The 27,376-nt window shown below is 46.3% G+C and overlaps 2 protein-coding genes across 2 annotated transcripts in view; both read right to left on the minus strand.

Moving 5' to 3' along the window:
* The window catches only part of LOC147619772 (protein root UVB sensitive 2, chloroplastic-like), a 64,715-nt gene that overhangs the window by 33,415 nt on the left and 3,924 nt on the right, over positions 1-27,376 (minus strand). Inside the window, 2 exon segments of the mRNA XM_086825605.1 lie at positions 26,889-26,987; positions 27,108-27,201. Coding sequence (XP_086681731.1) covers positions 26,889-26,987; positions 27,108-27,201 — 193 coding nt within the window.
* On the minus strand, positions 3,972-5,902 carry LOC147619773 (uncharacterized). The gene is made up of 3 exons (XM_086825604.1): positions 5,183-5,902; positions 4,787-5,099; positions 3,972-4,664 (listed from the first exon to the last, which is right to left on the minus strand). The coding sequence occupies exons 1-3, from the start codon at positions 5,854-5,856 to the stop codon at positions 4,191-4,193; spliced, it is 1,461 nt and encodes a 486-aa protein (XP_086681730.1). The 5' UTR covers positions 5,857-5,902; the 3' UTR covers positions 3,972-4,190.

Below are 27,376 nucleotides of genomic sequence, written 5' to 3' on the forward strand. Positions count from 1 at the left end.
CGCAAGGGCGAGGAGGCCCAAACGTCGGCACAATATCCAGCTATCCTGAGGCTCTGCTAAAGACTCTCCTTGGCCACTGATGCAAATCCAAATGACTGTAGGACTCATAGTCACAAGGGACGGAGGGGACGGACCCTTGGAACAGGGGAACGCCGTCCCGAGAACACTGTGGGGCGGGGACGGACGGACGTCCCCTGCTGGGCATCCCTCACAAGGGACGGCCTTCCGGGGACGGATCCAAGAGGGGACAGTTGTGGTGGACGGCTGCATGGGAACGCCTGCAGGTTACTGTTTGGGCAATGGTCACATTTTTTACCTTTTCTTTTGGCCGTTTGGGAGGGGCTTTTCATGGGCCTTTAGCCTTGGCCCATAGGCCTTGAGCCTTTGAGGCTTTGGGCCTTGGCCTCTCTCTTGCCTCCCTCCCTATAAGAAGACACACACACACACACACTCCCTCTCACACTTCAAGCTTTAGCTTCACACACACACACACTCTCTCCCTCAAGCGGCAAGCCTCAAGGGCCAAGGTCTCAAGTTTCAAGCTCTCACACAAGCAAGCTGTAGCCTCTCAAGACACACACTCTCTCTCAAGCTTCACACACACACACACACACACACACACACACACCCACCCATCCTCACACTCAAGTTCTCCCTCAACTTTCAAGGCTCAAGCCTCACTCACTCTCTCTCTCTCTCTCTCTCTCTCTCTCAAGCTATCAAGTGACAAGGAGGCATCCATCATCCATGGCATCCTCCTCGTGGCAATGGCTCTTCAAGTTCCAACTACCCGTAGAAGGACGACGGGATGGACATGGTGGGATGAGGTCAATCACACCCCATCCCCTCATGGAGGTGGTGCACAACCATGGACATGCAAGCTTTGCCCGTATAGGTGAGTGGGTGGTACTGACAAAGTAATTTTTAAGTGCCGTTCCTACCCCCGTCTCCGTTCCCTACATATGGCCGTCCCCCGTCCCGTCCCGTCCCGTCCCGTCCCCGTCCCCGTCCCCCGTTACCGTCCCCCGTCCCTTGTGACTATGGTAGGACTGCACTTAAGCTGGCAGACATAGAAGAGTATCTTCCTTGTTGCCTGGAGATGAGCAGGATTGCTGAACTGTTGTTGTTCACTGCTGAATAATGATTGTGGAAATGAGGCAATGCCTTTTATACCTCCTAAATCAGGAGTCGGCTGCCCCTAGGAGGCTTTCGGCTGATGCAAGAAGTCCCACGACTGAGAAATGCCACTCGGCTGCAGAAAAATACCCTCACGATTGCTAAATGCCAATCGGCCAGCATTAAATGCTGGTCGGGTACTGCACATCCGGTCCGCTAACCATTAGATGCTGGTCGGTTGTAGGTAGAGCCCTTGGATGCTTTTGCAAAGCCTAGCCCAAGTATTGGCTGCCTTGGGGCTGGCCTTAGGGCTGCCCCCCCTTCTATGTGAATGCACTTACAATGCTTTACATACATCTAATCCTAAGGTTGACACATACATGCTCCTCAATGATGCTTCCTCCAAGTGGGTTAAGAGGACCAACAATTGATTGACCTCTAAAGCTTAGAGACTGACCTACGTAGCTCATGCCTGATTGTCCCTGGACTGAGGGCTCACAATGGGGTCACGGCGTACAACAAATAATCCTAGAAAAGGTTCTACTTCTGAACAAATGCTGCACTAATGATCATGCCAGTGTGTCACTGGGTACCCCAATGCAGGGTGCACATGACATACCACCTGCAAAACACACAAAATTCACCACCTTAGTCCCAAACAGGTGTGCACACGCGCGTCCACGGGATGTCCAGGCGTCCCGATGCCCATGGACATTCACAGGTAAAATACTATGAAATGTCCAGGCAAACAAAACAAGTCACACATGCAAGTGCACTTCACATGCAAATGCTTGTGCGTGGATTAAATCTCCCAACTTGCCATCTTGTACACAAAAACTGTCGCGACCATGGGACCACCCATGCTGGATCCAAATGATGTACTCACTAGAGCCATTGCCCTTGCATAAGCCCAACTAACTCACCAAGATCACCAACTCTTCCATGAGTTAACATACTCACTAAACAAAGTCACCAACTCTTTCATGAGTTTATGCAGAAACTAGGGTCACCAACCCTTTGCATGAATGCATAACTACAGTAGTTAGAGTCACCAACTCTTCTTACTGACTTAGAGTCACCAACTCTAATCACTGATTAAAGTCACCAACTCTTACATGAGTGAATCCATCATGCTCCAGGAAATCCTTCCGCATGGCACAAATCTCTGGAGGATTGTGACATCATTCCCCTACCACTGTTGGTAATCAAGGTTAGCACAAGTGAGAGCTATGGAGGTTCAAAGAAGGCCATGGCTATTGTGGACAGGCAATGAGAGAGAGAGAGAGAGAGAGTACTCAACATGATAGAGAGAGATTGTTACACAACTCAAAGTACTTTCATTGATGTTGTGAATGAAGTGCACTACGTACATGCTTAAATGCTTTTATAGGTAGCAAACCTTATCTTTTGACTCAAAACAGATACAACACACAAATAGATGCTTGACACATGGACACATATAAGGTGAACACACACAGAGGATAGACACACACACATATAAGTGGACAAGCATACATTCGAGCCCTTTGGGGAAAGTACACACATGGACACGCAAGTACACATGTGAAGACATAAAGATGGATACACATGGTGAATGATACACATGAGACTTCGAAATACCCAACAAACCCCACTTCGGAGCGAAGGTGATATCTTATGAAGTGGCCTTCATACTTATGGTGATTTGGGCTCACTGGCACCACGTGATGCAAAAGATCACAGTGGCCATACCTGACATGATACAATAGATCACAGTCAAGCCTGCGAATGGAGCTTGACCACACATAAGATTCCTCAACCCTTCTAGACTACCCCCTTGACTCAAAACAGGGTAATGAAGAAAATTACGAAGCCTTTTATAGCACAAGGCGGTTCAAACATAGATGGGAAAACACGAACATACATGAACATTTATTACAAATCTTTTTCGGGAGACATCCCGAGCAGAGGATCCTTGACTCTTACACATAAAACCTAAATTAAAAAATTTTGGAAGTTGCAAGGATTTCCTATGCTGAGAAGATGTCGATGCATAGTCTTTTCTGCGCCGACGCAAAGCAATGTACGCTTGGCCTGTCATATTAGGCCCGAGGGCAAGGACCGAGAGCCCGATAGACCCTCAACGTGTCGGTGGAGGCTTCAATTTAATGAAGGAAACTTCAGATTGGAAAAGCCCTAATTTATAGAGCTTCAATGTGTCAATTTTAGGCAAAAATTTGAAAAACCCCCAATTTTAAATGTTGCTAAGGCTCTAATTAGATGCTAATGGCTCAATTTTGCAAAAAGCCCTAATTATTAAGCTCATTGGCACCTTCAATTAGACAATTTTGGGAGAAAAAATCAAAAGCCCCAATTCAATTTTTGACTTGATAACAATAATAATGCTTTTTTGATGTAGGTCGTGATCATGGTGTTGATTTGTCATTTGCTAATGCAAGTAATGATTCTCTACTCCCTTTTGCTATGGTAATAACATGGTCATGATGCTCTCTGTAGACCGACGTGAGGCCTAGCGCAGTCAGCTCTGTAGAGAGGACCCGCCAACTGGAGAGGTGTTAGTCAGGAAGGTTGAAGGAGTTGCAGTCGCAAAGAACTACGCACGCAAATGGGACGGCATGTCGGCGGTATACACGTGTACACTTATTGGCAAACTGTAGGATTGGTTGTGCGTTTTGACACGCTCCCCTAACATAGTTGCCAGGCGTTTCAGAAACGGCAGGTATGAAACGGGTTTCATACGTTTTGAAACGTTTCATAAAAGGTAAGAAACGGGTAAAAAAAGGTTTCATACAAAACAAAAAAAACATGTATATTTTTTACTTGAAATATACAAAAGAAAAAAATACTGACAGAACTTTTAAGAGACCACATTGAATTCATTTCAATAAAAACAGAATACATGTAAGATATGATGATATCACAAATCACGTGGGTGATCACTGATGACTAAACAAAAATCAAAAAGCATCACCACGTGGGTGATGATTCATGACTCTAAATCCAAGATCAAAATAAATAACATGTCCAAAGTTCAAACTAAATAACATGTCCAAATAAAATGATACTGGCAGCTGCTAGCTACTATCTGCATCCTCATCTGCATCCTCATGCTCATCCTCATCTGCATCTTCTGCCTCTGCAGCCTCACTCTCAAGGTCACTGCCGGTAGCCGAGTCCTCAAAGGCCTCATCCTCTAGAGGTGCAGGTGCACCACTAGTACTAGCCTCTCGAGAAGATCGTGTAGTGCGAGCCGGAGCCATGATCTCCTCATAGAGCATAGAATAGATGTCTCTCTCCTCCTGAGGAATGTCGGGAATCTCCTTGCACTTCATGATATCAATCTTGTCTGGATTCACTTGGCGAGGCTCAATGGGATGACCCTTTTGTTCTAGCAATCGGAGATTGCAATGACAGAAGACAAGCCTCTCCAATTGTGCTGAGGACAGTCTATTTCTCTTTTTCGTGTGAAAAAGAGCCCATGTACTCCAGTTTCTCTCACAAGGCCCTGAACTGCAATCCTGGGAGAGAACTCTCAGTGCAATCCGTCTCTACATTGCACAAAAAAGAATGTTAAGTTAGAGTCAAAAAGACAGTAGCATTTGAATGTGGATTTTGAAAGAATAGGACTCACGAGACAAAGATACAAGATTCAAGAATCAAGAAACCTTACCAAGTTGGGTGTCCCAATACCGTATTTCTCCCACCAAGACACTGGCTCCAACTGTGTCTCCCTGAGCAATGCAGTAGCTCGCCCAAACATATGGCTACCGTTGCGGTAAATGAGAAGCTCATCCTCGATCAGCTGTATATCACCTCCCACTCCCACCAACTTGGTAATGTACTCGATCCATCCTGACTCTAGCTCCTCATTGAGGTATTGCTCCTCATTCCTCCAAAGGGGATGCAAAATGTGAGCAACAGCATGGATTGGCCTATGAAACCAATCCCAACGCCGATTCCAGATCTCCTTAATATCTTGAACTCTGCATGTAACATGTGACACACATAAGAGATCAAGATTTATAAAATAACTCAAAGACTAAAGTTAAAGCCCAAGGGTGAGCACCTGTCACGCGACAAGGTAGTGAAATCATTGAGAGCTTCACCAATTCTGTCCATGAACTCATAAAGCAACCCAATGGTACTTCCCTCCATGTCTGTGAGCCGAAGGACACTATACATGGGCTGAAGTGCCTTCACAAGTCCCTCTGCATCCTGCCACCAAGTATCTCTCATGACCATACGAGAGAATGCTATAGACTTGGGCTCATCCTTGTCCTCCCATGCTGTCCATTCACGACACACAACTGTGCGTAATAAGCCATGTCGCACTCTCACTAGTCTCTCCACCACAATAAACATATATGCAAACCGAGTTTTGGAGGGCTTTAGAAGCTCAAGATCACTATTGGCCCTGTACATGCTCAAAACCTTTGGCCTCTTTGTGACAAAGTTCACCATGGTAGATGCAGCTGAAAATACATGGCTCACCCAATCAAGCTTTCCCACATCCTCAATCATCAAGTCAAGGCTGTGTGCTGCACAAGGTGTCCACACAATCTTGGGGAACTCCTCCTCTAACATCCTGCCCATGGATACACAATTGGACCCATTGTCCGTGATCACCTGCACAATGTTATCAGGCCCAATTTCATTGATTGCCTGGCGCATGTGGGACATAATGAACTCCCCTGTAACCACTATCCCTGGCACCGATGCATCTATGGCACGAATGAACATTGTGCCTTTGCAGGAGGACACAAGAATGTTGTACACATTTCTCTTCCGCGCATCTATCCATCCATCACAAAGCAAAGTACAACCATACTTTGCCCAAGTGGCCTTGAGAGGCTCCATCTCCATCTCCACAGCCAGTTGCTCCTTGCGAAGCTCAGTAGTGCGCAATGTCTCGTAGGAGGGGCCATCCCACTCACACCCAATGCGGGAGATAGCTCTCATTGCCTTCTTCCATCGAGGAGTCCTGACAATGTGGAAGGATAATCCACATTGAATAAACAACTTCATCAACTCCCTCGTTGCCTCTTTCATGGCAGCCTTTTGCATCCCTGCCTGTACATGTCCTTTCTTGAACACTGGAAGACTAGTTCTTTTGGCTCGAGGTGCCGAGCTAGAACCACCTGCAACACCACCTGCAACATCACCACTGGTATCTTCCTCTCTGATACTGCGAGTCCTCTTGGAGACACTTTGACGTGCTTCAGGCTCTCCCAGATTGGGGATATCCTCAAGGGGGATACCTAGCTGCATGGCCTTCCAAGCCTTGAGGCTATCATAGATTTCTTGTGGCACATGCTTACATGGCCCAATGCCGAAACCCTTTGTTTGTGAGAAATGTGCCTTCAACCTGGTGAGACTGCCATGGTGCTTATCAGCACAAAAGTTGCATTTCCACTTTCCGGAGCCTGAGCCACCATATCTAGACTCGAAGGTGACATTGTTCCAAAGAGAATCACCTGTTCGAGGCATCCTACAAGATGAGGATAAATGCAAATTGTTGGCCCTGCAAGTGCGACACCGTCGAAGATATGCCATAAATATTGATGGAAGAGAAAAAAGTGTGCTGTTTTGTGAGTTGTGCAGAGAAAACCAACTTAGAGCAAAACAGGACTTTACCCCTTTGGAAGACCTCCACAAGGCCCAAGGACACCAAGGAGCTGGGGGTCGACAGATGCGATGGAAGGACAAGATGGATGCACGCAAATCGGCGAACTCGCATGCGGCGGCCACTGGGAAGCGTGATAATATGCGCCGTACGAATCCAGGAAAGAAACGTTTTTTAAGGTTTTTAAAAACTGCATGTTTTATGAAACGCGTTTCATACTGTACGAAACGTTTAGAAACGTTTCGTACGTTTCATAAGTGTATGAAACGCGTTTCTATGCAACACTGTCCCCTAAGCTCGTCTTCGAGTCGCTCAAGGTAATGGGACGGTAGAAACCGCCGCTTAAGGTCGAAGACAAACTCGTCCCAAACATAAGCTGCCATACCTAATCTGGTGTGGGCATGAGCCCATTGGGTCCACAAAGAAATGGCCTTCGCTTCCAAATACCAACTAGCCAAGATCACTCTGTCAGTATCACTTTTTCTAATTGCAACAAAATAAGCTTCAAACTGATGCACCCAGGAATACAAAGTTGTGGGATCGAGTTTACCATTTTACTTACTGAAGTTCATTTTCTCGAAAAAATGACTCGAGGAAGCTACTAGTGTCATTCTTGCGTCCGAAGCCGCAAGGTATCTTTCATGTTCCACGCGTCGCCTGGCATCGTCTTGTGCAGCAACACGGGCTACTGCCGCACGGTCTTCCATCTGTCAAATCTCCAATGCACGCATCTACACCTCGAGCAAAGAACTCAGTTGTGGTCATGACCCTTCAAAAGAGTCATTTTGTAGAGAATCTAGAATCTGGGAAATGGAAGGAGAGGGAGGAGGAGACGGAAAAAGAGGAGCTGGAGAACAGGTGCGTTCTTCCAGGGCCAAGATTTGCGCCTTTTGCTCTTCCAATTTGGTACCCTGTTCTGCAATTGCTCGCATCATCTGTTGGAACATCTCTGTTACACCCATACCTGAAGCTCTAGAAGGACTGCCTGGTGCACTTTGGTCCCAAGGTTGTCGTTCTCTCTTCGTCGTAGCTCGCCATAGCAGGAAAATGCACTTCCTTTCCGAAGCGCAATATGACCATCCACTATGTGTGTGGGAGACTTCTGAAGGCTGAAAACCAACCGTCCTTCGAGGGACAGGAGTCACACCGAAGGGGGTGGTCCACCGGAGTCTAGAAACCAACCACACGAGCGAGAAAAAAAAATCTTTCTATTTTTCTGGTTTTTCTGGCTGAATCTTCACACTTGAAGAACACTCTAAAACCAATGTAACATGCAGAAGCTTCGAGATCGAATCAGTAACTTCAATGCTCAGAATTCAGCAATCTTTCACGACGAACATAACGCACAAAACTGAAGTAGATGTGCAGAAAATAGAGAGAGAGAGAGAGAGAGAGAGAGAGAGAGAGAGAGGGAGAAGAGGACACAGTATTGGGTCCCGAATACCCTCTGTAGGGCCCCCACCACGAATGGTGTATTTGTTTATTAGAATGATGCAAATCAAAAAATAAAGACTGAACCTTGACCTATTTGGCTGAGATAAATCTCTGCCCTTGACCTTCAGTTTTCACCCTTGCGTTAGCTTCTCCCTTGGCTGTCCCGGCCCTTGAGTTGCTTCAGCACTTTGTGAAATATGAGATGCTAAGACTGAAATCATGGCTGGCTTTATATACCCTCTTAGGTACCCAGTCAGCCAGCAGCATGAAGTTGGGCAGCAGAAGTATTCTCCACAACTTGTGAAAAATAGCAACAAAATGTTTTACCTGTTTTCACACTATGCGGTGGGCTGGCCACTGCGCATGGCCTGTGGGCTGCTGGGCAGCCTGTGTGAACTGTCCCACAACTGGCTGACAGCCCTTGTAGGGCCTGGGGCCCAGCCGGCTGGCTGCCTACTGGCCATAGGGCTGGCCGACAGCCCCTTCCAGCCCAACACGTGGCTGGTGGGCACAGTCCGGCCCCTCCTGGCCCCTTGGGGGTGGTCCTACACCTCCCCCATGCCCACATGAATAAACTTGGGGTAGCCCAATGGGCTGGCCCCATCTCTACATGCAAAACCTTCATGCCTACACAGAAGTCTTGTCATTCAGTAGCAAACCAAATACGCAGAACATCTGACATCATTCCAGAGGGAGACACAACACAGCTTGGCACTACTTCATGTGCAGGACAATGCACACCTAACCTCGGATGCATAGAGTGGAACCTTGGTTGACTCGCCCCGGACTGGGCTCACATGGGACCAATTTCCACTCCAGGTTCTGCACCTTCTTGTTCAGATATGTCCACATGGCATCCAAGTGAGGGATGCACGTGATAGAGTAGCAGCAGCAAAGAACTACGCACGCAAATGGGCCAGCATGTCGGCGGTATATACGTGTACACGCAGGGCAGCCAACAAAGTCGATGGCAAATAAACCTTTTAATTAAAGCTTAAGTAAGCCTTATAAGGTTTTAATAAACCGTATTGCGGGGATTACCGCACATCGAGATGGTCATAGGCAAAGTTCATAGGAGAAGTTCATGCACAGCGCACACAAATGTCACGGGTGAAGCTCACAGCAAGGTGATGACCCTGTTGAAAGGGAAAAGAGAAAGAAATGGTGAAAGAAAAGGGAGCAGAGCACTTGGGTGTGTCTAATGAGCACAAGGTGCAGGCAGTTGTTGAGAGGATAGGTAGGCTATGATACCATGTTGGTAATCAGGGTTAGCACAAGTGAGAGCTATGGAGGTTCAAAGAAGGCCATGGCTATTGTGCGCAAGCAAAGAGAGAGAGAGAGAGAGAGAGAGAGAGTACTCAAAATAAGAGAGATTGTTGCACGACTCAGTACTTTCATTGATGTTGTGAAAGTGTAATGCTCATGCCGCTGACCCTCAGACATCTGATCATACAACCTTTCAAAATCCTCATCATGGGCATACTGCTCTTTCATTTCATCAAGCTCATGATGATAAGCAAGTGAAACTGCAGAGACCTGTGGCTTGCGTGACAAAGCATCTGCCACTACATTCTTTTTGCCTTCCACATGCACAATCTGGAAGTGAAACATTGACAAAAAGTTTGCCCAACGCATATGCTTCTCTGAAAGCTTAGTCTGCGTGAGGAAATAACGCAAGGTCTGATGATCTGTCTGCACAGTGAAATCAGCCCCAAGCAAGTAGTGTTTCCATGTAGAAAGAGCGTGAATTACAGCCAACATCTCTTTCTCATACACCTGTAAATGCTTCTCAGCATCTTGCAAAACTCTACTCTCATAGGCTATCACACGTCCCTCTTGCATGAGAACTGCACCAATGCTACTTCCACATGCATCACACTGGACAACAAAAGCCTTTCGGAGGTCCGGTAACACCAATACTGGGTCCGAAGTAAGCTTTTCTTTGAGCTTTTTGAATCCTATAATTTCCCGATCAGCCCATCTAAACGGAGTTGCTTTCTTCGTCAAAGCATGAAGAGGCGAAGCAATTTCAGCAAAGTGCCGTATGTACCGCCTGTAATAGGAACACAATCCTAGAAAGCTGCGTACATCATGCACGGTCCTCAAAGCTGGCCAATTAAGTATTGCTTCCACCTTTGCTGGATCCATACGGACTCCATGACCAGACACAATATGCCCCAAGAAATGTATCTCCTGCAAAAAGAACTCACTCTTCTTGCCATTTACAACCAGCCTATGGTTTCTGAGTTCTGCAAACACAATGGCCAAATGCCTTCTATGTTCTTCCTCAGTTCGTGAATGCACAATCATATCATCAAAGAATGTGCCCACAAACTCTCTATGAGGCCTGAAAATCCTGTCCATCATTCTATTAAATGTGGCAGGCGCATTTGTCAAACCAAAGGGCATAACCAAGAACTCATACAACCCAAATGTGGTTCGGAATGCTGTCTTATGCACATCCTCGGGTCTAATGCGTATCTGATGATACCCGCTTTTCAAGTCAATACGACTAAAAACTGTGGAGCCCTGTAAGCGGTCCAAGATGTCATCGATCCTCGGTATGGGGAATCGATTCTTGATGGTATTCTTATTCAGCGCCCTGTAATCTATACACATGCGCCAAGAACCATCCTTCTTCTGCACTAAGAGCACAGGTGAGCAAAAGGGTGATGAGCTAGGCTGTATCAACCCCTTATTTAGAAGCTCCTGCACCTGACTCATAATCTCTTCCTGTTGGGCTGCACTAACACGATACGGCGGTTTATTCGGTGGAGTACTACCAAGAATCAGATCTATGGCATGATCTTCTGGCCTCTCAGGAGGTAATTCTCCTGGCAATGACTCGGAAAAACAGTCTTGAAACCCACTTAAGAAATCAGCCCTGTCCTTATCTAACATTGACAAATTAGACTTAGACTCATCATCCTGTGCATCCTTTACATAAATCAAGTACGCGGAAAGATGCTTTTTCATTACTGATGAAATCGCCGAAGCGGATACAATAGGAACAGATTCCCCTTTGAGTTTTACATCCAATACATGCTCTTTCCCTCTATGAGTCAGAGTAATTTTCCTATTGTAAGTATCCACCACCGCATGTACCCTGTGGCACCATGGCATCCCCAACAAAACATCATAGCCATCCAAAGGCATGATGAAGAACTCTTCGCTGTCCACATAACCCTGTAAATGAAGCCGAAGCTTCCCAATGATAGGAGTAACGGGTTCTGCATACCCTGGACAAGCCATATTTGCCTCATGTAACGGCCCCATCTCCTCTGCGCGAATTCCCAATCGGCCAGCCAAATCTGGTGAAATGAAGTTGACTCTAGCACCTGTGTCAAAGAAGATCAAAGCATTCTGATCTCTCACTTTGCCCCATGCCCTGCACAACTCTGTAGCTTCACCACCTAGCTGCTCCCCCACAAGATCAGGAACTAAGCCTGCAGAAGGCTTTGGTTTCTTTGGCTTGGGCTATCCTTTATTGTCAGGGTCCTTTTTGGACGTTCTTTTGGGACAATTGAATGACATATGCCCCTCTTCAGTACAGTAGAAACACTTTTGAGCATCTCTCAAAGCCTGTCTTTCCTCAGAAGTCCTCTTGGGCATTGGCAACTTCTTATACTTTGTCTCTGAAGACCCTTTAGTATCACGAGAAGCATGCCCAAATTTTTCAGCTTTCTTGCTCAATTTCTTACTGCCTTTAAACCCAGATGAACCACCTGTGAGTAACGCATTAGCTGTCATAGCATTTTCAATCATCTGTGACATGTTCGTTACTCTTGTCTTTATACAATAATCTCGTACCTCTTTGGGCAGCCCACAACAATACTTCTCAACCTGCTCAGATAATGGCACGGCACGATAAGAAGTCACTGGGAGTAAAGCTTCCCAAAACTTCTTGTTATAATCCTCCAAACTATCACACTTTGAAGCATCCAGCTTGTGCCATGCGGTCATAACATCCACCTCAAATGTAGATATGAGCCATACGGAAGAGAAAACCTGTTTGAATTGGACCCATGTGGTGGGTGCTATGCCCTCAAAAGAAGAGTAGACCACCACTGCAAAGCATTGCCCTTGAGAAAAGTGGCAGCTTTCCTCACCTTAGAGGACTCTGTGTAATTCCCACCAGAAAAAGCAGCATCAAACTGCTGTAAAAAGGTAAGTGCCTTCAATTTATCCTTGGCTCCACTGAATGTGTCAAACTTCACTGCAGCTCCCCCTTCCTTGTAATCCTTCGCCTTTCCCATAGGCGTTAGATTATCATATGGAAGTGGTTTCGTGAGATTGCTGCCTCCAACATTCATACCCATCATTGGGTCAACATTTCCCATTCCCATGCCAGGCATACCATACATTCCAGCCATGTTTCCATACATTCCATTATGCATACCTGGCTGCATACCACCAAACATATTGCCTTGCATCCCATGTTGCATGCCTGCAAACATATTTCCAGCCATACCGGACTGCATACCACCATACATATTCCCTTGCATGCTAGGCTGAAAATTGGCTCCAAAAGGCCCATACATACCCATGCCTCCCTGAGGATAACCCCCAGTCATGGATTGAAACACCGAGCCACCACCAAAATAACCTGTATGCATATTCTGCTGAGGAATAGGTGGCTGTCCATAGAAGGAACTCTGAGAGTTTGCACCATAAGCATGCTGCATATTCGGAAACTGGCCAAAAGATGGTTCCTGTGGGATGGCACCACTATGACCCTGAGGAAGATTCTTCGAACGAACCTTCTTCTTCTTTTTCTGGGGCTCTGTGCGAGGCTCTGTGCGAGATCTCAAAAATTCAGCAAATCTCTCTCTGTGTGAGCTGCATAAAAGTATCCATAACACTAGCCAAGCGATCTTTGAACCGAGCATCATCATCCTCTTTACCATGCACATCTTCTGGCTGTGTTACATCCTCATAAGGCTCAACATCTGCAGCCTGTTCTCCTGCAAAAATATCCTCAGATACATCTCTTTCAGGGGAAGTCTCTTGCTCTTCTTCTTCATGATAGAAGTACTCTTCCTCTGTATCAGACATGTTTGCTGAATTTTCAGCGATGGCTTTCTTCAAAGCAACCACGAGCTCACCCCCTTCAGAAAGTTGATGATTGGTCCCGGCAAACGGAACCTTGAAACCGGCCTCTGATAGAAAACCAGAGTGCGGTAGAAGCAATCACCCGTCCACTTGTAGTCTAGATGAGAAACAAAACACAGATTGGAGCTAGAGTGCCCAAATCTGAAAACACAGCGACACCTGTTGGCCCCAAAGCTTGGCGCCCCTTGCGGTATTTCTTTATTCAATTAAAATAAAATGAATGGCTGAGTACAACACAAAGATCAGCCAAGAGTTTACACCTGTAAGTCCAATCTGACGGCCCACAAATCCTTCTCAGCACAGAGGATCTATGCACACAGATCTGTGTCCCCAAGCAACACACTGTGCCTCCCTCTGATCAGCCAAGATCACAAAGCAGGCCAGCCATGGGCATACATCTGGCATAACTCAAGTGCATGATACATCTTCTCAGCTCAAACATACATGTGCTGTCCAAACTCTGTCTCAACCCTTGTCAATCTGCCATACCCCTCCTCTCACAAGGGGCCAGATAACACATATCTGCAACAGACATCAAGCAGTAGAAAGAGATAGATGAACAGAAACAGAGCTTACCAAGTTCAGCTCGTGAAACAACACTGGAGGAAGCAACAGCACCAATCTGTACTTGCAGGCACTTGTATCCACAACCCTGCTTCACACATGTGCTTGTTCTTGCCTGTATCCTCCTCCTGATGTTCACTCTTATGTTGTCCTTGAAAATACAGATCTGAAAATCAGCACTGTACTTGCTTGTACTTGACGGTACTTGCTTGTACTTGACGGTACGGGCTGTTTCTGCAGAGAACCAGAAGTAGCCGCCTACTGAGTTTTGCTGTTGATGGCCTGTGCTGTCTGCTACAAAACTGTCCAGCACCTGTACTTGCCCTAGAACTGGCCGTACAGTGTACCTGCAGAAAGTACAGAGCTGTACTTACAGTCGTACTGCTTTGTACAGCCTGTTTTCAACAGTCGCAGCCACCTGTCTATGTCTCACAGGTCTGCGCCTCTCTGCCCACAGCAGTTCCTGCTGTTCGTACAACACTGTACGGTGATTGTACGGCCTGTTCCAGCATACAACACTCAGAAAACAGCAGCTACAGCCCCTTCAGCAGTCGCCCCCTTCTTCCACAGCTTTTCCACGTTAGAATTCTCTCTTTTGCTCCACGACTCCCAAAAAGGGAAGAGAGAGAGAGAGAAGAGAGAGAAAACTCCAAAAGTGGAGTGACTCTCCCCCAAATTAATCCCTAGGGCCCCAAACTTTAATAAGTTCCTAGGGCCACTAAGGCCTAGGGGCAAACTTTAATAAACATTAAAGTTTAATGTTTCTAGTTCCCCCCTTCACACCTAGGGATGTCCACACATCTTAAACTCTGTCCGGGCACCCCCCATGTGAATCATAAAATATTCTGACTCTGCAACCACCATGCCCACACTTGTCCTGCTCCATTTTCACAGGGCCATGACAGCAACTAAAGGAAAATCAAGTTTGTAGACCAAGCCAAGTTGGCTTGAGAGGGCATATGCAGGAGCAACCAATTAACACGCAAGAGAAGTGTGTGGACTCATTTGTTTCACAACTAGGGCGCCCAGAGGTTATATAATGGGTATATAAAGGTTGGGTGGTTAATGTAACTCATGCCATGCTAGGCATTTTCTTGCAATTTTAGGTCTTCTTCTCTGGGGACCAAGAGTGCTAAAAGAAACATACCATAAGACCATACATCCATGGCATTTTTCCATGTGAAAGAGCATGCAAGGCCTAAAGATTGATGAGATTTATGGAACCCTTATTAATGGCTATGAAATTTAACCTTGATCACATTAATTAAGTTAATCTAATCCTATGAAGAATGAAACCTAATTAACAACACAATGATAATCCTAATGACTTAATCAAGCTTGACTCAAGCACAATTAGGTTACAAGATGGAAACTTGTACTCATAGAGAGACTTGAGAGTTGCTTGTTTTCATTACTTGAAAATATCCCTTTTTATATAAGAGTACCTCTTACAAATATGCTCATGTGGGATAATGTCCTAAGTGTGATGTGGCTACATGCTCATGATCCTGGTACTCTACTCATACCTTGCTCTCAATGGCACCACAAATTTCAACACCCCTCCTTGGTGCCATGATATATAGGGTATTGCAAGGTGGTTGGATGTGAATTATAAAAGATCCGTCACTTCCTCTTAGTGTAACATGCTACTCAAGGTGATCACGTGTGGTAATGCAAGATGTCATCACCCCCCTGGGTGCATAAATTGCTACTCTCACGTGATCAAGTGTGATAAGAAAACACAATACAAAGAACGTCTACTCATCGATAATCTTTTACAATCATGGATTAAGGTAGTGAGGCTTGTCGATGTAGCTTTGGTTTAGAAGAGATGCTCGTCGGAGATCTTCTCTTGGCTTGATGAAGCCTCCACATAGTTGACCTCCTGATTCTTCACTCTGCATTCTTCTTTCTTGTGCCCGAGCTTATTGCACTATCCACGTTTAGGCTTGTATCCGAGTCTACATTCACTTTTAAAGTGCCCTTTCCTTCCGCAGTGGTAGTATTCTTTTATACCCTCGTTGGTGTAGAATGCTTGTTCCCTTTAATTACTTTGTATTCCATTCTTTAACCGCTTCTCTTCTTCAAGTAGTGAAGAAATACAACCCTCAAATATTGGTTTAGGTAAATTCTTTAGAGAAGTCACTAGTGCACCATGTTCCTCTGGCATGCTTTTTATAAGTATGGCAAGTACATCCTTTTCATCTATCAATGCCATTCAACTGAGTCATGATACTTTTCATTTTGCTTATGAATTGTGCTAGTGACTCATGAAATTTCATCTTTAATCCATAAAATTCTATTTTCAAATGAGTTTCTTGATTTTTAGCCTTCGAACCAAATATTAAATTCAACTCCAAGTGTGAAATCCTCCCCTAAAGAACAACCCAACATTCGTGATAGTGCCTGACGCCATTGCAGAGGTCTTACCGGAGTTTGACTCTCAGGAGTGTCTAATTGCTTACAAATTTGGCGTTAAAAAAGTGCTCAAATTCTTTCAATGTTAACCCAAGTGACGAATGATGTGATTTTATGCTGGACTAGGACTAATGTAACCCAACGAGCTAATTTCTACTAATGATCCTCTTAATTGCACTGATTAGTGCTATAAATAATAATTGGTACTAATTGATTTTCGTAGGTCGAATTGAGCATGTATAAGGTAGATTTAATGGGAGTTTTGGCACACCTATATTGCCCTTGGTTAAGTGAGAGTCCCCAAGCCCAACAACTCCTTCAATGGCAACTCCAATGGGCACAAAACGATGACTTATAGCAACTGGTTTTTTGCAAAGTTTGGCTCAACCCTTGGTCGGTTTAAGCTCAACTTTGGGCTGTAGGTAGCTTAAGCTATGGCTAAGCTTGTCCTAAGAAGGATTAGGCTAATTGTGAAGTACGCTAAGAATAAAGCAAAAGTTCAGTCGCCTCCAAAACGGCGATTTCTAGCTGCAGCACGCGAATTTAATGAAGCCCTGATGAAGTGATGTGCCTAGGTGTGCGAGAGTTCCTCAAAAAATTCGAGAGGCAATGGTGGCCTGTGCAATGAGAATTGAGCCTGACAAATCTGAGCCACAAGGGGGATGAGACGATAAGATTAGGATTAGTGAATGATTAGTGACTTAAACACACTAATGAGCTGAGGAGTGATTAGAAGAAGCTCAAGGGGGAGAGAAAGGCTCTCATATCATGATGAAATTTACGGAACCATGGAGGATGAAACCTAATTAACAACATAATGATACTCCTAATGACTTAATCAAACTTGACTCAAGAAAAATTAGGTTACAAGATGGAAACTTGTACTTATAGAGAGGCTTGGTTTTTATTGCTTGAAAATGCCCCTTTTTATATGAGGAGGATACATCATACACCTCTTACAAATATGCTCATGTGGGATAATGTCCAATTGTGATGTGGCTGCATGCTCCTGATCCTGATCCTCTACTCATACTGTCACGTAGGCTGTAACGCCTGTGACCGACGGCAGACCGGATGGCCGAGGACGTGGCCATCCGGGGTTCAGTGGGAGAGGACGCCCATGTGGTGTCATGGGCGGCGGCAAGGCTAGTGTGGACGGCAGGCCACACACTATATAGCCTGGGGGATGAGGGGCAATCCTCATTCTTCCTCTGTGGCTGGGTGGTGAGCCAGAGGCCGTCCCCTCCTGTGGTAGCGCCCGTAGTGGTGCTACAGTGATCTAACATTGGCGGCCAGGCTAGTGTGGACGGCAGGCCACACACTACATAGCCTGGGAGATGAGGGGCAACCCTCATTCTTCCTCTGTGGCTGGGTGGTGAGCCAAAGGCCATCCCCTCCTGTGGTAGCGCCCGTAGTGGTGCTACGGTGATCTAACATTGGTATCAAAGCTTGGCGTCGGGATCGCGAGTGGCGTGCGAAGCGGGCCCAGCCGTTTAATGATTGGCTCTCAATCAAATTTGGGGGGATAACCTTATCCCAAAGGTCCTACAGTAAGAAGTCATGGAGAAGAAGAGGTTGGCCATTGCTGGAAGGAAGGGTTCTCTCTCTCTCTCTCTCTCTCTCTCTCTCTCTGTCTCTCTCTCTCGCCAGAGTGAGGAAGAGAGAGCTCTATTGCTGCTTTGTGGATTTCTGCAAGGCATTTGACACAGTACCACGAGAGAGGCTCTTTCAACGCCTGTAGTCTCTTGGCATGCCAGCAGATATGACATGGGACATCTATGCATTATATGAGCAAGTTTTTGGGCGAGTCAGATGTCCAGGAGGTATGTCCGAGACTATTCCTAGCACCATTGGTGTGAAGCAAGGATGCCCACTTTCCCCCACGCTATTTGGGTTATACATTGATGAGGTGGCTGACTTCTTCATTACACGGGGAGGCGGAGATGGAGTTGATTTAGCAGGTACCTCAGTACATATTATGCTCTATGCTGATGATATTGTATTAGTGTCTGAGTCTCCAAGTGGTCTACAATAGCATCTACATGCACTCCATGATTTCTACACACAGAGGGGTCTTACTGTGAACCTTGGGAAAACCAGGTTATGGTCTTTCATACATCGAGACAGGGCAGGAGTCAGCTGCCATTCACTCTCGCAGGACGCCAGGTGGAGGTGGTGACATCATACGTGTACCTAGGGGTTACCTTCTCTGCAGAGTAGCCACACGCTTCACCATGGGTTCAACAGCCAGAGCTAGATTGACACGGGGATATGCAGCATTGGCTATGCTAAAGAGACAGTGCCACCAAGCGCATTTTCTGGAGCCCCGGACGAAGGGGTGGCTATTTGACACATTAGTCACACCGGCATTGATGTATGGAGCAGCGGTATGGGCGCCAGGCCTTGCTACCCATTGGTGGACACAAATAGAGAGACCACAGGCCCTCATGATGGCACGCATGATACGCAGCAAACCGTCAGTACCTCATGACATTATCCGAGCAAAGATTGCTACGCCTCCTATGATGGTAGAGGCCATATTTCAGACTATATGCCTGCTAGACAGATTCAGAGAGATGCCACAGGACAGATTGTCATACAGAGCTTTTGAGGCATCTAGACAGCTTGCTGAGGCAGGAGACAAAGGATCATGGTATGCACAGGTCACACATTAGTTATCACAGCATGGTCTAGACATGGATCATCTACCACCATTCCAGTATGACAGGGATGCACCACATATCCGTCTCTCTCATAGTGAGAGGAACAGAGTATTGAGACAGGATCTATCGCAGCTCTATACACGAGAGAGATGGATATCGCCTACACAGCCTCTTCCACTGAAGATGCTATACTACAGAGATCACTTCATGAGTATCACTGATGATGGATTTATAGAGAGGCCTAGATACATGGAGGGCTTTTTACCACACGGCTCCCGAGTGGCTATTGGTCAGCTTAGAGTTTCATCACACCGATTGGAGACTGAGACTGGCAGAGCAACACGGATCCCCCGAGAGGAGAGGGTATGCAGATTGTGCAGAGAGGAGGTGAAGAGTGAGGAGCATTATGTATGCAGATGCAGAGCATATACAGACATCAGAGAGAGATATCCCATTTTATTCAGAGAGCCACATTCCCTACGCCAGATCTTTGAGGCAGCAGACCAACGCATACTAGGGAGATTCATTCTAGACATACAGCGCCACAGAGAGACATCATTACAGGCTCAGACAGCTCCAGAGGGGGGACGACAGACACAGATTACTACATTTTTTCAGAGATCCATCCCCCTCCCAGCCCCTACACGGCAGGGAATTACTCTTCAGAGAGCAGAGACACTTGGAGCCCGCACGAGACAGAGGACACCTGGCTTTCGGACACCACGCCTATACCAGAGAGAGATGACAGAGATCAGAGCTCAGTTTCACAGAGGGTGCCGAGCGACTGGCTCGCTTCAGAGCACACCCAGGCATGTTCTTCAGGGAGCTGTGGACACCCCCTTCATTGATGTATACCATTTTATACCCCCAGTATGGTACAGGATGGAGCTAGCTAGGTTGCATATCATGATTGTATACTCCATGCATATAGCTTTGCATTCTCCTAGTAGTAGAGCTCCACCCCCTTCACCACTCATTGTACTTATTGCACACCCAGATTCAGCTTTTTAGTTCAGTACTTTTTCATTTTGTTGGGATGACAAAGGATACTCCATACAGGTACTCCGATTTGTCTCATAGGTCTTTTGGAAGACGTTAATAAAATCTCTCTCTCTCTCTCTCTCTCTCTCTCTCTCTCTCTCTCTCTCTCTCTCTCTCTCTCTCTCTCTCTCTCTCTCTCTCTCTCCGTTGCACACACCCAAGCTCTCCATTGCAGGTAAGCAATTTCTGTTTTTTTTTTTTTGGCTTTGGAGCTTGTCTGCGGGAGAAGAGGTCGTATGCGGAGGGAACCTTGTAATGGCGGATGTCTGGTGCTGTCGACTGTGTGGAGGGAACCGGCGGCCTGCCCAACGGGCGGCCTGCCTGGTGCTGCCAACGGCCAGCCCACAGGCGGCCAGCCAGGCCAGCGCCGCAACAGCCCAGCCAGTGAAGGGTCTGCCTTTCCCTGCAGTGGGGGGGACCGCGTGTCAGGCACCTAAAAAAAAACGAATTTTTTTTTTTTCCAACGAACACCTCTCTCTCGGTAGTGGAGGGAAAATCCCGACAGTGGAGGGATAATCCAAGGTGGTTCATGCACAGGTTCCTGCGGGGAATAATTTTTTTTATGAGTTGCAGGCACCTTTCTCTCGGATTGGAGCATCCCGGAGTCGCGACGCTTGTAGAGGCTCGCAGCGCAACACAAATCCGCAGTCGACGACAGTCGCAAGCGACCGTAAGGGGGGTGACTATTCTCTCTCCACTGCCCATTTTATTAGCGATTTTTTTTGTAATTTCCGAGTTCTCGCATTTTTATTTGTGCAAGAATTAAAATATGTCTGCTAGGCGTAGTGTGTCCCCACCGCCTTCTACTTCTCTAGGGTTTTCAGGTCTCTTGTCCTCGGTCGCGGGTTTGACCCCGACCGAATTGTCAGGCCGTATACGCCCGACCCTTGTCCGGTCCGGAGTGCACTCGTCGATCACGCGTGATCAGCCAGCGCCCTCCTCGTCTGTTGACCCCGCCTTAGGACCCAGCGAGCCCGCAGCGGCCGAAGTAGCAGATGACCCCTTTCTGGCCGATGAGCCAGATGACATGAACACCGACGTCGCCGAGGGGACCGAGGAGGACCTCTTGGAATATAATGACGACGATTATGACCTATTGGACCCTGTCGACGTCCTGACAGAGACGAAGCTCTCTAGTGGACTTTTTAAATATCTTAATGCAAAACTAAACAATATGGGTAAAGTCCAAGCTGACTTAGTCATGATGCTACAGAGCATCTCCACACGGTTAGACGCACTGACAGCCGCCTCGGCTAGTACTCCGACTCCTCGTGATAGACGAGCTCCTGCGGCACGGGTGAACGTAGCCTCGCCAGTGGTTGCAGGAGTACATGCCGATACGCCTGTGGGGCCGTCCGTAGAGACAGCTTCGTCGTTATTGAAAAACTTGAAGCCGCCAAGTTTTGGCGGCGAGAAGGAGAGAAACAAGGACTCGGTCAACATGTTTCTAGGGAAGTGGTCAGACTTGCACGCGTTGCGACAGCAGCCTAGCCGGGTGCAGCCCGTAGAGGCTAGCCTCTCATTAACCGGCAAAGCCTACAAGTGGTGGATGAGTTTGACAACTCGTCCTGCCACTTGGACGGAGTTTGAAACGATGTTTTGAAAAGAGTTTTTGCCTGTTAACGAGGCGGAGAGAAGCTGGGAGTTATGGGACAAGTTCTCGATGAAGAACAAATCCCTGACTCAGTATATCTCAGACTATACGGAGATAGTACTCAAGCTAAAGGGGATCGATGCATTCCAAACATTGCGAGGCTTTAAAAGAGGCCTCAAAGATGATTACCTTGAGTACGTAGAGCCCTTACAGCCTAAAGACTTAGCAGAGGCAATTAAGTATGCGCAGATATTTGATGACATCAAGCGCCGTAGTGCGCGTGGTGGTTCGAGCAGGGCCGAGGGTAGTGAGAAGAGGAGGTCAAGCCTTAAAAGAAAAGGGTTCCGCAATGATAAGCAGGGGGATAGGATGGACCAGGGAGGACAGGGTGGTCATTGGTCTAAAAAACCGCGACCATCCAGGAAGAAAAGAGACAGCAAAGTCCAAAAAAAAGAGGAGTATATTAAAGCGCGAAAGGAAAATCACTGCTTTAATTGCAACGATGCAGGGCACACGAAGGCTGAGTGTCCAAAGCTTAAAGCCAGCACGAGCGACAACAAGCCCAAAAGAGATGGTAAATCCTCTAGGCAGTTGCATACAGTGCAGAGACTGCCTCTCAGATCCGCAGAGTTCAGAGAGGTGACAGTGTGCCATTGTGATGAGCATCACGCTTGTTCGGTGACACCAACGATGTGGTAGCCTACTATAGGTCCGCATGACATGGTGCGCATGTATGGCACCATAGGTGGCCGTAGAGTCACAGTTTTTATCGATGATGGAGCTAGCCACAACTTCTTGAACTACTCGTTAGTCAAGAAGTTGGGGTTGACTGAGACCCAGAGCAATCATGAGTATACTGTTGGCCTAGCCAACGAGTATGACAAAACGGTATGGAATACCGTAGTATTAGGGGTCCCATTATCTATGCAGGACTACGAGGCTCCGCTTGACTTTCAGGTCATGCACTTAGCCAGAGCAGACGTATATCTAGGCAGGGAGTGGCTGTATGGCTTGGGCCCTAGTCTAGCTCGGAGTTACCTACATAATACGCTACGTTTTGAGCATGGAGGTAAAGTCATTACCCTGCAGGGCGACCGTACTGTCCCCGCCACACCACTTATTTCCTCCATGGAGCTGTGCACAGCGGTCCGCAAAGACCAGATAGCAGAGGTATATGCTTGTTACCCTCTTTTAAATTCTGTTTCCGTAGATGAAACTGTAGATGATGTTTGCGTAGACAAACAAGGAAAACAAAATAGCCTTGGACGAGACCCACTGTTTCAAAACCTTGTTTGGCATGCATGCGATTCAAACAAGAAAAAATCCAAGGCGAAAGAGACATTAAAGAAAAAGTACATAGATACTTTAATGAATTTATTAGAGGAATTTCAGGATGTTTTTCCTGATGATTTGCCAGATGGCTTACCACCATCTAGAGAAGTAGACCATGGCATCGAAGTTATGCCAGGATCAAAACCTATAAGCAAACCTGCTTATAGATTAAGCCACTCCGAGGCAGAGGAGGTGGAAAAACAATTGACGGAATATTTGAACAAAGGCTTTATTCGGCCTAGTTCAAGTCCGTGGGCATCGCCTATTCTTCTGGTAAAGAAGAAAGACGGATCTATGCGGATGTGCATAGACTATAGGGCTCTTAATCAGATAACAATTAAGAACAAGTAACCGATGCTACGCATGGATGAGTTGTTTGATCAACTCTATGGATCGAGATACTTTACAAAAGTAGACCTGAGATCACGGTATCATCAGGTTATAATTAAAGCAGAAGATGTTGCGAAGACAGCATTTAGAACCCGTTTCGGGCATTTTGAGTTTTTGGTTATGCCATTTGGGCTAACCAATGCTCCAGCGACGTTTATGACGCTGATGGACAGCATTTTACGTCCATATATGGGAAAATTCATAGTAGTTTTCCTAGATGATATTCTTGTGTACAGTAAGACACAGAAAGAACACATAGAGCATTTGCGTCTAGCGTTCGAGTTGTTGCGAGAGCACAAACTATTTGCAAAGAAGAGCAAATGTGAATTTTTTGAAACAGAAATTCACTACCTTGGCCATATTATATCCGCCGATGGTACGCAGATGGAGCCAGAAAAAGTAGAGGCTATTCTTAAATGGCCAGCGCTGAAGAATCTCGAGGAACTGCAGATTTTTCTTGGCATGTCGGGGTTCTACCGACAGTATGTAAAGGACTACGCGAAGATCGCAGTCCCGTTGTGACTGACCAGTTACGGTCAAAAACTAAAAACATTAGTTGGGGGGAAGCCCAACAGAAGAGCTTTGATAAGCTCAAGGTGACTATAGCTATTGTCGATCCAAATGAGCCGTTTGTCTTGGAAATAGACGCTAGTAATGAGGCCATTGGGGCCGTACTTATGCAAAGGGGACGCCCAATTGCATTTGAGAGTAAAAAGTTAGATCATGCACAGCGTAACTACTTGGCTTACGAGCGAGAGTTACTAACGATAGTTCATGCACTGAAAAAGTGGAGACACTATTTATATGGTGCTTCTTTTGAGGTCCGGACGGACCATGAAAGTCTGAAATGGCTTTCAAGTCAAAGTGAACTGAAAGGTAGAAAAGCTCGGTGGACGGAGATTCTACAGGAGTTTGACCTTCAGATACGTTACTAGAAAGGTAAGTATAACGTGGTGGCAGATGCACTTAGTCGCATGCCACAGATTAATGAACTTAGTTTCACACTCTTCAAGAATGATTTCTTGGAGTCACTACTACGTGGTTTATGTGAGCACGATCCATCTTTTACAGAGGTCTGGCGCGTTGTACGCGTACGCACTTCTTCGCAGACGCGACCACCTCCCTCGTTGGCACGGATTGCTAGTCCGGAGAGACTGGCCGAAGGTGCAACAGGAAGGGAAGCGAGAGTTAGTCCGGAGAGACTAGCCGTGTCTTCTGGGTATAGTTTGGAGCCAGAGAGCTTTGACGTAGGCCCTTCATCACCTTTGACTGCCACGGCTTCTAAGGGGCATGATAAACTTTGTCGGGGGGAGAAATATGCTAATTACTCCATTGACGACGGGTGCTTACTCTACAAGGATAGAGTATGTGTACCAACTATTGGTGACTTTCGGGCCCAAATTCTTAAAGAAAGTCATGATAGTCCAAGTGCGGGTCATCCCGGGATTCAGAAGACCTATGCACTAGTAAAAAGACAATTTTACTAGCCTAGTTTGTTTAAGGACGTCCAAACTTATGTGCTGAAATGCAATAAGTGCCAGGTCAATAAACACGAACGTCTTAAGGTTGGAGGACTACTCCATCCGCTGGAGATTCCTCAGGGGAAATGGGAAACTAAAATGGCAAAGTTTATCGCCACGAAGAAAACTGTTAAGACGCTAGAGTTGGCAAAACTCTTTATTGAACATCTCTACGAGCTATATGGCCTGCCCGCCTAGTGTCGGATAGAGATAGAAAGTTCAACAGTCATTTTTGGAGGGAAATCTTCAAAAAGTTGGATACTACTCTGAGTATGAGTACGCCAGATGATCCGGAGTCTGATGGTCAAACTGAAAGAGTTAACCAAATTCTAGAGGATACGTTGCGTTCTTATGTTAGGAAGAAGCAATCTAATTGGGAAGAGTACTTACCCTTATTGGAGTTTGCCTATAACAGCTCCAAATAGTCAGCAACTGGATTTACACCATTCATGTTAATGTATGGATTCCAGCCAAGATCTCCGATGGCTGTAGGCCTAGAAAAGGAGAAGATTCAATCTGTCAAGGATTTCCTTAAGGATATGAATGATATACTCAGAGCCGCACGTGAGCATTCGTAGCGCTCAGGATCGCGCTAAAACTTATGCGGATAAAGGACGTAGAAAGGTGACCTTTGCAGAAGGTGACTTTGTATTCCTCAAGGTTCCCGCGCAGTCTAAAACCATGAAAACGGGAAAGTGTGATAAACTTTCTCCGAGATATTGTGGTCCTTTTAAAATACTTAAGAAGATTGGGGACGTAGCATATAAACTTGAGTTATCGGAGAGTTCGCAAGTCCATCCTGTCTTCCATGTCAATAAACTGAAGAAATCAGTTCACGGGTTAGAGAACGCAATTTCTCCAGAGATTTTGGTGGACTTGATAGAGCCACCAAAGATACCACATGAATCTAAAAAGACTCTAGGATATCATGACAGACAAACCCGACATAAAGTGTACCAAGAGGTACTTGTTAAATGGACAGACAGAGGTGAGGAGGCAGCTACTTGGGAACGCCGTAGTGCAATTTCCAAGAGGTTTTCCCAGTTTGTTTTCGAGGACGAAAACTCTTCTTAAGGGGGGAGTAATGTCACGTAGGCTGTAACGCCTGTGACCGACGGCGGCAGACCGGATGGCCAAGGACATGGCCATCCGGGGTTCAGTGGGAGAGGACGCCCATGCGGAGTCATGGGCGGCCAGGCTAGTGTGGACGGCAGGCCAGCCTTGGGGATGAGGAACAATCCTCATTCTTCCTCTGTGGCTAGGTGGTGAACCAGAGGCCGTCCCCTCCTGTGGTAGCACCCGTAATGGTGCTACAGTGATCTAACACATACCTTGCCCTCAATGGCACCACAAATTTCAACAAAGATGTCAAATCTTGTAAATGATCTATTCAGTGCCTCCCTCGTCTCCTATGTAAACACCTTCTCTACGTAAATGCACCCTTGTAGACAACCTCATGTCTCTCAACACTGCTTGGATGAAAAAAGAGGAGATAATTGCAGCAGTACTAGCAATAGCATGCCACCATAGTGCATAACTGCTGTAGGTGCCTTTATGACAGACCGTACATTGTGCCATTTTGTTAACCAGGAATCCCATGTCGTCCTACCCCATGCCTACAACACCACAACCAATGCTGCAATCCCACTCTCCTTATAAGACGAAGTCTCAAGTCATAAGACATTACAGACAGTGTATAGCAGCTTGCTGACGTGTGCATACAACGAATGTGTCCATATACGTTGCTGATAGTGCTGATTGCCCAGTGTTTTGCTGTGTGGCCAGTTGCTTCCTTAGGCTTAAACCCCTTTCAAGCAATTCACCTCTAATACATTAACCTCTTCACATTGGCAACCTCAACCACTGGCCTAGCCCCTAGAATTCCCTAATCACAGAGCCAATCTTAGGGGAATCCTGAAATACATAACATGTAACAATAACAGCATGGATACTGTACGCAAGAGATGTTGTATGTGCAAGGTTAAAAGTACAGGGCATGGGCCTTGATTATGTGCTGCTTGTTTACACAAGATTGGGAAGCCTTTCAAAATAGAACAAAAATATTAATTCTAAGAATATACCTTTTGCAAGATTCGCCACGCCTGCAACTTCCAGGAACAAGTGCGGGCACAAGGGTGAGATAACCTCCAAAGCAGTCCCCATGTCGTACAAGACATCAGCTGCAAAGATAAATATGAATTACCTTTACAAAAAAACAGCAAATTTGGCACAAAGAATATGAAATGCCAATGTCTGATGTTTTAAATAGCATGAGCTCAACAGAAACACTGCCTACCAACCAAATAGCCTCCACCGCTTAGGCTCCGCATCCATACGAGCACCCCACGTGCTGCATACTAGTTTCCCCACATGCTGCATCCCATCCTTCAAAACCTGCAAAGCGAGCTATCATATATATCAAAGAAATTTTGACTTGTCTCCTGACCTTCACAACAAGGTGGAAGCATATTGACTTCATAACTTCATCATGTATAGCATAGACTACATGCCTGTGCATCCCTACTCACGTCAAGAGTGCCCAAATGTAACGTAGATTTATGTATGAAGG

The sequence above is a fragment of the Cibotium barometz genome, chromosome 32 (assembly GCF_041138505.1).
Source record: "Cibotium barometz isolate CiBa-2024 chromosome 32, ASM4113850v1, whole genome shotgun sequence".
NCBI classification, from domain to species: Eukaryota; Viridiplantae; Streptophyta; class Polypodiopsida; order Cyatheales; family Cibotiaceae; genus Cibotium; species Cibotium barometz.